Source organism: Oncorhynchus masou, chromosome 32 (genome assembly GCF_036934945.1).
Source record: "Oncorhynchus masou masou isolate Uvic2021 chromosome 32, UVic_Omas_1.1, whole genome shotgun sequence".
In the NCBI taxonomy this organism is placed as follows: domain Eukaryota; kingdom Metazoa; phylum Chordata; class Actinopteri; order Salmoniformes; family Salmonidae; genus Oncorhynchus; species Oncorhynchus masou.
This window is the reverse complement of record NC_088243.1, coordinates 86,516,733-86,529,925: the sequence shown is the minus strand read 5'-3', so window position 1 is coordinate 86,529,925 and position 13,193 is coordinate 86,516,733. Positions and strand designations below refer to the sequence as shown.

The window sequence follows — 13,193 nt, the reverse complement described above, 5'->3', positions numbered from 1 at the left end:
TAAATGTAATCCATTTTGGAATAAGATTATAACATAACAAAATGAGGAAAACATCAAGGGGTCTGAATACTTTCAGAGTGCACTGTATATATTAAAAAAGACATGAACTTGGTTATAGCTACTGCTCCTAAAAAGGAACTTTGAAATGCTAGTGTGGTTGGTTAGGCTGATAACACGTAGTCTGGGGTCAGAATAATACAAAATCTCTAGATGCAACAGGATTGGGGTGAATTGTATTTCATTTTCAGGTTTCTCTCTCAGTGTATCCCTCTCCTGTGAAGATGAGACTCACAGTGGGTAGTGCCGCCCAGGCCTGGTTGCTGGGAGCGAAAAAGGTAAAGCTCCCTGGTCCCTCGATCTCCTCCCTCAGCTGAGCCCTCTCTGAGTACATCTTAGTGGTGGCGGCTCCAACCACACCCAGCGTGTTGTAGATGTTCACCAATGGCAGGGCTGGGAAAGAAATACACTCTTAAACGTCATATGGGGGAATGTATGAAAAAAATCAAATGTTGACTTGATGGATGTATATTTCACAACCAAAGTGAGATGCCATGTTTTGTTTGACAGGCCTCTTGTCTAGAAATAATTATCCCAAATTGATAACTAGATGTAAGTGACTGAGCTATAACTTGATTTGCATATTTCTTCTTACCAGCAGGACAACCCTTCTCTCCTGAAAGCTTCTCGTAACCGGGGCAACACTCATAGCTGATCACCCTGTCGACCAATAAGAACACAGGTTGAGGATGACTGCAGCCAATCAGAGATGAAAACAACAGGTCAGTTTCTCATTACCCTTTCAAATCAAAAGACTCTAGCCTTGTGCCAGATATTGTTTGTGTTGTCTTGCCACAAACAGATCTGTGACCAGGCAAAAAAAGATTGAGCAATGTGTCTTAGGCTAAATGATTCAACCACATGCTATACACAAAGTTCTGCCATTTTGTGCATTTAAGATATTTCCACAATAAATCTAAACTGGGCTCAGCTGGAAGGTCATAAAAGCTCATTTCCTCAGAGAGAGACAAAGAGGGAGCAGAGGAATCCACTGACCCAGGGTTGGCCAAAGGAAACTCCAAAAAGGGGACTAAGGGACCGATACTGAGGCTCCGATCCAGTAAAAACAAAAGGAGAACAGACAAGCAAAGGTGTACCATTAAGCTACCAGATAAAAATGTGAACCTTAACGTTAAGTAAACAATAAGTGGTCTATCTCCACGAAAAGGAAGCTTTTAACTAGCTACAGTTGAAGTCGGAAGTTTACATACACTTAGGTTGGAGTCATTAAAACTTGTTTTTTAAAATCACTCCACAAATTTCTTGTTGACAACTATAGTTTTGGCAAGTCGGTTAGGACATCTACTTTGTGCATGACGCAAGGAATTATTTTCAACAATTGTTTTCAGATGTCACGCCCTGACCTTCGAGTTCCTTATTATTCTCCATGTTTGGTTTGGTCAGGGTGTGACTCAGGTGGGAAAGTCTATGTTTTCTATTTCTTTGTTTTTGGCCGAGTGTGGTTCCCAATCAGAAGCAGCTGTCTATCGTTGTCTCTGATTGGGGATCATATATAAGTTGTCATTTTCCTTTTGTGTTACGCCCTGGTCAATATATATTGTGTTTGTCTTTATTTATTTGGCCAGGCCAGGGTGTGACATGTGGTTTTTGTGGTGTGTTTTGTCTTGGGGGTGTATAGCATAGTCTATGGCTGCCTGAGGCGGTTCTCAATCAGAGTCAGGTGATTATCGTTGTCTCTGATTGGGAACCATATTTAGGCAGCCATATTCTTTGAGTATTTCGTGGGTGATTGTTCCTGTCTCTGTGTTTGTATTCACCAGATAGGCTGTATAGGTTCACGGTCCGTTTATTGTTTTGTATAGTAAGTTTTTTCATGTCTCGTTCATTTACATTAAAGAACATGAGTAACCACCACGCTGCATTTTGGTCCGCTTCTCCTTCAACAGACGAACGCCATTACATTTTTTTTTGGGGGGGGGGGGATCTTTTTTCTGTTTAGTGTTTTTGCCTGACAGAACTGTGTGCTTTGTTTTCGCTTTTTGTCATTTTGTTTGAGTGTTTTTTTGAACATTAAAAATCATGAACACTTCCCACGCTGCGCCTTGGTCCACTCTTCATTCAACAAATGAGAGCTGTTACAACAGACAGTTATAACCACTTAGAATTCACTGAATCACAGTTCCAGTGGGTCAGAAGTTTACATACACTAATTTGACTGTGCCTTTAAACAGCTTGGAACATTCCAGAAAATTATGTCATGGCTTTAGAAGCTTCTGATAGGCTAATTGACATCATTTTAGTCAATTGGAGGTGTACCTGTGGATGTATTTTAAAGCCTACCTTCAAACTCAGTGCCTCTTTGCTTGAAATCATGGGAAAATCAAAAGAAATCAGCCAAGACCTCAGGAAAAAACATTGTAGACCTCCACAAGTCTGGTTCATCCTTGGGTGCAATTACCAAACACTATGGGACCACACAGCCGTCATACCGCTCAGGAAGGAGATGCGTTCTGTCTCCTAGAGATGAACGTACTTTAGTGCGAAAAGTGCAAATCAATCCCAGAACAGCAGCAAAGGACCTTGTGAAGATGCTGGAGGAAACAGGTACAAAAATATCTATATCCACAGTAAAACAAGTCCTATATCGACATAACTTGACAGGCCGCTCAGCAATGAAGAAGCCACTGCTCCAAAACCGCCATCAAAAAGCCAGACTATGGTTTGCAACTGCACATGGGTACAAAGATCGTACTTTTTGGAGAAATGTCCTCTGGTCTGATGAAACAAAAATAGAACCGTTTGGCCATAATGACCATCATTATGTTTGGATGAAAAATGGAGAGGCTAGCAAGCTGAAGAACACCATCCCAACTGTGAAGCACGGGGGTGGCAGCATCATGTTGAGGGGGTGCTTTGCTGCAGGAGGGACTGGTGCACTTCACAAAATAGATGCTACTCTCTGTACCGGAGGAAAATCATGTGGATTTATTGAAGCAACATTTCAAGACATCAGTCAGGAAATTAAAGCTTGGTTGCAAATGGGTCTTCCAAATGGACAATGACCCCAAGCATACTTCCAAAGTTGTGGCAAAATGGCTTAAGGACAACAAAGTCAAGGTATTGGAGTGGCCATCACAAAGCCCTGACCTCAACCCTGTAGACAATTTGTGGGCAGAACTGAAAAAGTGTGTTCGAGCAAGGAGTCCTACAAACCTGACTCAGTTACACGAGCTCTGTCAGGAGGAAGGGGCCAAAATTCACCCAACTTATTGTAGGAAGCCTGTGGAAGATTTAAAGGCAATGCTACCAAATACTAATTGAGTGCATGTAAACTTCTGACCCACTGGGAATGTGATAAAAGAAATAAAAGCTGAAATAAATCATTCTCTCTTCTATTATTGTGACATTTCACATTCTTAAAATAATGTGGTGATCATAAATGACCTAAGACAGGGTATTTCTACTGGGATTGAATGTCAAGAGTTGTGAGAAACTGAGTTTAAATGTATTTGGCTGAGGTGTATGTAAACTTCTGACTTCAACAGTACATTCGGTGGCAAGTTCTTCATACAACCAGAAAACAAGCAAAATGATGACAAAGGATGCTTGTCCATTGTGTAAACATTAGTATTACTAATACAACAGTGGGACACATAGGTTATAGTGTGGAACACACAGTGGCAATATTAACAATACATAACACATAAAAAAAGACAAGGCAAAAGCTGTGAAAAGTTACACAAAAATAATTTGGCATTTTGCAGCCCCTTGTAGCCCCTTCACTCCAACCCAAGTACTCCCAAGGGAGGTCAGATCCCACTCAGATCAGTCAAAGCTCTTTAGCAGAGTACCTGCCCATCTTCTGAAAACATCTGAAACTCTCTCTTCAAACTGTAGCCCCCCCCCCCCCACCCCCATAGCTTCTTTACAGAGGAAAATGTAAAGGAAAGGGAGATACCAGTCGTACAACTGAATGCCTTCAACTGAACTGTGTCTTCCACATTTAACCCAACCCCTCTGAATCAGAGAGGAGTGTGGGGGCTGCCTTAATCGACATCCACAGCGCACAGGGAACAGTGGGTTAACTGCCTTGCTCAGGGGGGCAGAACAGATTTTTTCCCTTGTCAGCTTGGGGATTCAATCCAGCAATCTTTTGGTTACTGGCCCAATGCTCTAACCACTAGGCAATTTACTATGACTGAGATATGTGATTGTCACACCTAGCTATTTTAAGATGAATACACCTAGTGGATAACTCTGGATAAATGACTAAAATGTCAAAGAAGACCAACTCTGAGTCCTAACATTGATGAAAGTCAATGGAAAACTACCTGAGCCAGATACAGTCTATACCCACTTGTTACATCAACCCTAGTTAACCACACAGTCCCCACAATTCCCTTCAAGCATAATGAACTATATTGTATAAGCTGTTTAAGACCAGACAATGATCTGAGCAATCAGCTACTGTTATACTCCTAGGGAGAGGGTAGTTGGTAGCTCAGAAACATGGTTAGGGGACAATCCTAACAGTCAGCGAGGGCGGGGGGGGATCCCAGTAAAACACAGTAGCCAGGAAACCAGCCCAGACTGATTATCAAAACAGATGATCACTCAACTTAGAATTTTTTTCTCCGCAAGCATAAACAAAGATGGTCGCCATGGATTTCTGTCAAAATAAACAGCAATGTTGAATAATTCAAACACTGTGTACATTGAGATGTCTAAGTGTTGAGACCATGTAGAAGTACTAAAGAAGTATACTGAAGGTCCATTTGACTTTATGGGGTCCATGTTGAAATCAGCATGCTAGATAGATTTGGATTTCCCACACAGTCATCTGACTTTGGCTTTATATTCATAGGTACTGTATCAACAAAATATATATATATATGTTTTCTTGCTTTATTGATTAAAAAAACGTTTCTTTCCCAGACAATATAACAAGATGTAATTTGTTGTAAAAGTGAACGTGTATAAAGCTCTACAGACTAGTTAGCTCTGGGATTCACCTTTAGTCAAATGCTAATACTTCGAAACATAGTGTGATTGCTGAGAAAAAACAGAAGAACCAATGCATTGGTGTTGAGAGTGGGGCTTTGGCAGGTAACTAAGGGGTGTTGTTAGGGTTATTGGTGACTCAGAGTTATGGGTTCTCCCCTCAAGTGACCTGTAACCTCTCTAGCACCAGCAGCACCACGTCTCCCATGGCCTACATCTGAACCCATTACCTGTTAAACACAGCGGCCACTCACAGTCACACAGACAGGGTTCAGTTCAGGACAACGAAAGCTGCTACACACCACAGTGTTCAAAACTGCCCTCCATCCAGACCGAGGTTCAAAACCTATTTGAAATTAGAGATGCACGATATATCGGTGAGCATATCGGAATCGGGCGGTATTTGCTAAAAAATTACAACATCGGCATCGGCCCGATGTCTAGTTTAACGGCGATGTGCAAAACCGATGAAAGCTGACGTGCATACCTATATAAGGTAAGAAAATGGCGCCGAGGACAATTTTTTTAATTTGACCTTTATTTAACTAGGCAAGTCAGTTAAGAACAAATTCTTATTTTCAATGACGGCCTAGGAACAGTGGGTTAACTGCCTGTTCAGGGGCAGAACGACAGATTTGTACCTTGTCAGCTTGGGGATTCGAGCTTGCAACCTTTCGCTTACTAGTCCAACGCTCTAACCACTAGGATACCCTGCCGCGCTACACAGAACATATACTAAGCGCACGCTTCCAACAACTAAATAAGTTGAAGTCCAGCAGTCATTTGAAAGAGTGAGAAAATTTTCAGCGAGACATCTCAAAGGCGAAATCCATCAACGCCAAGATAATGGAATTCATTGCCCTTGACAATCAAACGTTCTCTGTCGTGGCTGATGTTGGCTTTCGCCGACTGGTCGAGCACCGGTACACACTATTTTCCAGATGTTGCCCTACCAGAGTTACACAGTGTTGTTGAAACGTACATCTTATAAGCTGCTATTAGCTTCACGACTGACATTTGGACCAGTGATGTCAGCCCCATGAGCATGCAGAGTCTGACAGCACAGTGGATCGACGAGGATTTCCTACTGAGGAACGCCGTACTGCTCAAAGAATGTGCTGGGTCTCTTGTTAGATTTGTGTTTATTAGGTAGTTGTTGGGGAATTGTTAAATTACTTGTTAGATTTGTGTTTATTAGGTAGTTGTTGGGGAATTGTTAGATTCATTGTTAGATTTGTGTTTATTAGGTAGTTGTTGGGGAATTGTTAGATTTGTGTTTATTAGGTAGTTGTTGGGGAATTGTTAGATTCATTGTTAAGATATTACTGCACAGTCGGAACGAGAAGCACAAGCATTTCGCCACACTTGCATTAACATCTGCTAACCAAGTGTATGTGACCAATAACATTTGATTTGCTAGGTACAAGGACCGCTACTTCTATGCAGACAAAAAACAGGGTTTACGTGAAATGTTACAGACACAGCTGGACAAGATGGAAATGGACACAGTGACCGTGGGCACTGAGGAAGAGAGGCATCGGACAGACAGACAGACAGCTGGACAAGATGGAAACGGACACAGTGACCGTGGGCACCGAGGAAGAGAGGCATCGGACAGACAGAGCTGAAACTTCACTGCTTGACATGTATGATGAAATCCTGGTTGAGAATGAAACAACTGAACAAATGAACAATGAAACCGCACAGCAAGTAAGTTAAAGAAAAATATTTTGATGATGTTTTACTGGTAATGGGGACATATGTAAATGGCAACAAAATAACTTTTTGGTCAGTGTGGTGTGTGTGTGTAACCTTTAACTAGGCAAGTCAGTTAAGAACACATTCTTATTTACATTGATAGCCTTAACCGGCCAAACCCGGACGACGCTGGGCCAATTGTGCGTCGCCCTATGGGACTCCCAATCACGGCCGGTTGTGATACAGCCTGGATTCGATCCAGGGACTGTAATGACACCTCTTTCACTGAGATGCAGTGCCTTAGACCACTGCATCCATGTGTGTGTGTTAACTATTTAACTGTGCTTAAAAGGCCGCTCAAATTTTAAATATCGGTTATCGGTATCGGACAAAAATGTCATATCTGTGCATCCCTTTTTGAAATAATTTTTTAAAAAACGTTCTGTGATTTGTTTTTTGCTTGCCTGGCCTAACAGGCCAATCTAATTGTCACGTTATTTCCTTGACATTGATCTTTTGAAATCCATTTGATGAAGGTTTTCTGCACAGTGTAATCTTTACTATAAAATACAGGCTGATCTATTGGGAACACTGTCACGTTCTGACCTTTATTTCCTTTGTTTTGTCTTTATTTAGTATGGTATCAGGGCGTGAGTTGGGTGGGCAGTCTATGTTTGTTTGTTCTATATTTTGGGTATTTCTATGTTTTGTCCTAGTATGGTTCTCAATCAGAGGCAGGTGTCATTAGTTGTCTCTGATTGAGAATCATACTTAGGTAGCCTGGGTTTCACTGTGTGTTGGTGGGTGATTGTTCCTGTCTCTGTGTTTGCACCAGATAGGGCTGTTTTGGTTTTTCTCATGTATTGTTTTGTTAGTCTATTCATGTTTAGTCTCTTTATTAAAGAACCGTGAATAAGAACCACGCTGCGTTTTGGTCCGCCTCTCCTTCACCTCAAGAAAACCGTTACACTAATAGTCCCAAAAGTGCAAACCCCTGCACATCCGGCACTATCGACAGGCTAAAGGATACAAGTATTAGAAATATTCTACACAGTATTTTAACTCGACTCTCTCTTTCCATGGATGTCTGTCTCTGTCTGGAAATGTAATTAAATCCAAACTGATAAAAGCTTTTTGAAACCTTTGTTGACACAAGCCCAAGGTTAGTCCTTTCGAGCGCAACTCTCAATCTCCCAGTCCCAGCCATCTCAAATTGACACAGTTAGGCCTGGCTTGCTATGGAAAAAGTACATTTTTCCTGGCTCCCTTATGAATGATTAGTGTGCGTTTAGGGACGGAAGTCCCTCAACAGTGCCCTCTGAAGCCATCCTTTCCTCCAAACATCCAGCGCCCACAGCAAAGTTTCACTTCCTCTTCAACTTTCATGGGATTTCCAATGAAAGAAACACTGTTCTGAATCGCCAGCAAACGTCTCCCGTTACAAAGACATCAAGTTCTTGACTGTGGTAAAAACAATTCTACAGGAAACATCCAGATCATTTCACAATACTCATCAAGGGAGATCAAATGACAAGAAAAATACAGGAACAGAAGACTCACACAACTCACACACTCACACACCTCAGACTCTCACACACCTCAGACTCTCACACACCTCAGACTCTCACACACCTCACACACCTCAGACTCTCACACACCTCACACACCTCAGACTCTCACACACCTCACACACCTCAGACTCTCACACACCTCACACAACTCACACACCTCACACTCTCACACAACTCACACACCTCAGACTCTCACACAACTCACACACCAAGATCCACTTATTTTAAATAGCAAATGGCTGTTTTCTTAACACACCCATTCCCATGCACTGCAGGGCAAGGCAGTATAATGGTGCATAATGGTGCATTGGTCGACACATGACTTTCCCATGCCACACAAAACCTACAACACAATCTCAGAGGAATGTTAGACAGAGCAATAACCAATAGCATCTTGCCACCTGCAGGGACGTTAACATTGACGTTGATCAAACCACCGCTACTGTGGAAGGCTGTCAGTGCCTTTACTGCCCAGGGTCCAGGACAGGGCCTATCTGGAAGATAGATGTTGGTAACCTGAGTTGTCCTTTTATCCTCTGAGGTGGTCAAGCTGTGTAACACTACCCGGACTGATTAGAGACACAAGGTATCCATTACCTACTGTGTAACACTACCCGGCTAACCCAGCTATTTATCTCCCCAAAACGAATTACCTAGCTAACCCAGCTATTTGTCTCCCCCAAACTAACTACCTAACTAAACCAGCTATCTATCTCATCCAAACTAACTACCTAGATAACCCAGCTATTTCTCTCCCAACTATCTAACTAAGCCAGCTATTTATCTCCCCATACTAACACTAAAACTTATCAAACTTCCAGTCCATGTCAACGTCACTAAAAGAGAAGAGGACTCGGCAACAAAGCGGATGACTCAATGATTCATGGACGAGTCATTTCGCAATTTTACATCAAACTAAGATTTTTGGTGCAGTATTTCTAAATGAAAAAAATGTGATTGAAAACGAGTCGTCTCACGTTGAATGACAACAACGTCTTTATTGAAGAATCGCTACTGTTGACGAATCACCAACGGCGGGGTGTATACCTTTGGCTACTGACTTCGGCTTGCTTCAAGAAAAAAATGTTGTGTGCTCGAAAAATAACTTACCGAAGTCCAAAACGAACAGATACGTCATCATAATATATGCACAAAGTCTTTCGGCTGGGAGGCTTGCGGATGCCTTTCTGCTGTCAAATTCACCATTTTTTAATTTATTTTTTTATTTAACTAGGCAAGTCAGTTAAGATCAAATTCCTATTTACAATGACAGCCTAGGAACAGTGGGTTAACTGCCTGTTCAGGGGCAGAACAACAGATTTTTACCTTGTCAGCTCGGGGATTCAATCAAGCAACCTTTCGGTTACTGGCCCAATCGTCTAACCACTAGGCTACCTGCCGCCCCTACACTCTAACCACTAGGCTACCTGCCGCCCCCACACTCTAACCACTAGGCTACCTACCGCCCCTACACTCTAACCACTAGGCTACCTACCGCCCCTACACTCTAACCACTAGGCTACCTACCGCCCCTACACTCTAACCACTAGGCTACCTACCGCCCCTACACTCTAACCACTAGGCTACCTACCGCCCCTACACTCTAACCACTAGGCTACCTACCGCCCCTACACTCTAACCACTAGGCTACCTACCGCCCCTACACTCTAACCACTAGGCTACCTTCCGCCCCTACACTCTAACCACTAGGCTACCTACCGCCCCTACACTCTAACCACTAGTCTACCTACCGCCCCTACACTCTAACCACTAGGGCTACCTACCGCCCCTACACTCTAACCACTAGGCTACCTACCGCCCCTACACTCTAACCACTAGTCTACCTGCCGCCCCTACACTCTAACAACTAGGCTACCTACCGCCCCTACACTCTAACCACTAGGCTACCTACCGCCCCTACACTCTAACCACTAGGGCTACCTACCGCCCCTACACTCTAACCACTAGGCTGCCTGACGCCCCTACACTCTAACCACTAGGCTACCTACCGCCCCTACACTCTAACCACTAGTCTACCTACCGCCCCTGCACTCTAACCACTAGTCTACCTACCGCCCCTACACTCTAACCACTAGTCTACCTACCGCCCCTACACTCTAACCACTAGTCTACCTACCGCCCCTACACTCTAACCACTAGGGCTACCTACCGCCCCTACACTCTAACCACTAGGCTACCTACCGCCCCTACACTCTAACCACTAGTCTACCTGCCGCCCCTACACTCTAACAACTAGGCTACCTACCGCCCCTACACTCTAACCACTAGGCTACCTACGGCCCCTATACTCTAACCACTAGGCTACCTACCGCCCCTACACTCTAACCACTAGGCTACCTGCCGCCCCTACACTCTAACCACTAGTCTACCTGCCGCCCCTACACTCTAACCACTAGGCTACCTACCGCCCCTACACTCTAACCACTAGGCTACCTACGGCCCCTATACTCTAACCACTAGGCTACCTACCGCCCCTACACTCTAACCACTAGTCTACCTGGACCATTAAGTAATTAACATTTTCAGAAGATATTTTCTCTCCCAGGACTGTTGGGACATCTTGCATAATAGAAGACTATTCATCCTTAATGGAACCCTGGTCAACATGAATAGGTTTCTGGTTTAAAGTAGTGCACTATATAGGGAATAGGGTGCCAATTGGGACACACTGTCTCATCTACACTGGCATCAGACTGTCCTGGCAGGATCCAACGACCGAAAGAGAAATTCTCTCCCATTTCGAACGCACTCACTGTCTCATCTACTCTGGCATCAGACTGTCCTGGCAGGACCCAACGACCGAAGGAGAAATTCTCTCCCATTTCGAACGCACTCACTGTCTCATCTACACTGGCATCAGACTGTCCTGGCAGGACCCAACGACCGAAAGAGAAATTCTCTCCCATTTCGAACGCACTCACTGTCTCATCTACACTGGCATCAGACTGTCCTGGCAGGACCCAACGACCGAAAGAGAAATTCTCTCCCATTTCGAACGCACTCACTGTCTCATCTACTCTGGCATCAGACTGTCCTGGCAGGACCCAACGACCGAAGGAGAAGTTCTCTCCCATTTCGAACGCACTCACTGTCTCATCTACACTGGCATCAGACTGTCCTGGCAGGACCCAACGACCGAAAGAGAAGTTCTCTCCCATTTCGAACGCACTCACTGTCTCATCTACACTGGCATCAGACTGTCCTGGCAGGACCCAACGACCGAAAGAGAAATTCTCGTTAAATGATGAAGAAAAAGCATATCCCACCTCAACATTCTGGTTACCAACTGAACCAATCTTAACAAGGTTTTGAAACCTCAATCCCAGCAGATGATTGAAAACAGACCTCACTGCATGTCACTTTTACAACAGCGAGTCATTATGGTTAGCGACTTAAATAGTTGGGCTACTGATTCAGGAAGGAATTTCACTAATGTGCTCTTTAAAACTGTTACCTTCATCATACTTAACTCCTTGAAGATGGAGATTTTATGCAAGCTGATGTTTGGGACTAATTTGAGCAGAACTCATAGGCAAATCAATTCCTTCTCACTGTATGCCATTTACTGCACCTCTATGCTATGGTTACATCCCAAATCTGTTGGTCTCTGTCCTTACCCCCTGCTGCTTCCAGCAGAATAGAGGTGAAGGTTCAATGTTTTCACTTGACGATCTTAGTTGGGAGTTCTCCTTCATGAAACCAACACGAAGGGAAAATTCCTCATTTAAACCAGTGGAAAACTCAGAAATCCTTCTTAAAATATATTGTTTGCGTATCTAAATGAACAATAAAGGTAGTGGTCTGCTCAGCACAAATTACAAAAAAAGGTTTGGGATCCTCATTCTTTCCGATGAAGGACATCCTATCCATCTACACCAGTAGAGGCTAAAATACAAAATATATTGACGCAGCATGTTATAATAAATCAACTCACTGTCAACCATTTAAAACGCACATGCATGTTAATAACATGTTTATATTACACTCACGTTGGTTTGCCGCAGATCTTGCGATGGTACCATTGCTTGCAGTTGGTGAAGTATTTCTTGTCGGTCCCTTGTATCTTTTGCATCGCGCACACGTTTGGTCTAAAAAGAGATGAGAAAATATTTCATTGCGTTTTATTTATTTTTAGCGGCACATTACAGTAGACAATTGTGTGTTTGCCCATCACATCGAATTACTTGTTCACTGTACTACAAAGCAGCTGTGAAGCACAACAAAGTATGCCATTAAAAATCAGTAGGCGTAGTAAGTCATATATTTTCTAACATAAAACATTAATCATCCTTCGTAATTATACGAAAAAAGTCATGTTTGCTTGAAATTCCATAGCGCAAAACGTTCTAAGGGCACATCATCATTTGAATAAGTAAGCAGCCTTACCCATGCTGCCTGCCTCTTATCCTGCTGTGCTGAAGAACTGATTGATAGGGAGACTTTGCCAAACAAATCGTTGCGAGCAAGGTGATCGCCAAAGTGAATAAAGTTAAGTGCTGCATGTTTGACCTTTTCCCCTTATTCCGTCCGCCTCCGCACTCCAGACAAGACCGAGGACGATGCGACCATGAATATATAGTGAAGGAAACCGTTCCGGGGAGGGGCGTGGGGAGTGAGCCAAGATAGGCGTGGGGAATGAAAACCTTTTGCACAAAAAAAGAAAATAAGAAAATAGGTATAACTAACGGAGTCAATCTTATTTTACCACAAATACAGTAATGATATGGAAAGAAAATAGATTAATTAATGTGAACAAATGTATTTTTTGAGATACATTTTATTGGTCATCAAATTAGTCCCAAATGCAATGTCATCCCTCAAATTAGTCCCAAATGCAATGCCATCCCTCGTCTGAGACATGAAGACTAACATCAGTTCCTCAAG

The 13,193-nt window shown here is 43.2% G+C and overlaps 1 protein-coding gene across 2 annotated transcripts in view; it reads right to left on the bottom strand.

Annotated features, from left to right (window-relative positions):
* The window catches only part of LOC135526759 (transforming growth factor-beta-induced protein ig-h3-like), a 38,320-nt gene extending 25,447 nt beyond the window's left edge, over positions 1 to 12,873 (bottom strand). For both annotated transcript variants that reach the window (XM_064955392.1, XM_064955394.1), the window contains exons 1-4: positions 12,696 to 12,873; positions 12,299 to 12,397; positions 653 to 717; positions 293 to 450 (exon numbers count right to left, since the gene is read on the bottom strand). In XM_064955392.1, coding sequence (XP_064811464.1) covers positions 293 to 450; positions 653 to 717; positions 12,299 to 12,397; positions 12,696 to 12,811 — 438 coding nt within the window. In that variant the 5' untranslated portion in view covers positions 12,812 to 12,873. The remainder of the gene's footprint in view (positions 1 to 292; positions 451 to 652; positions 718 to 12,298; positions 12,398 to 12,695) is intronic.
* Between the last annotated feature and the right edge of the window lie 320 nt (positions 12,874 to 13,193).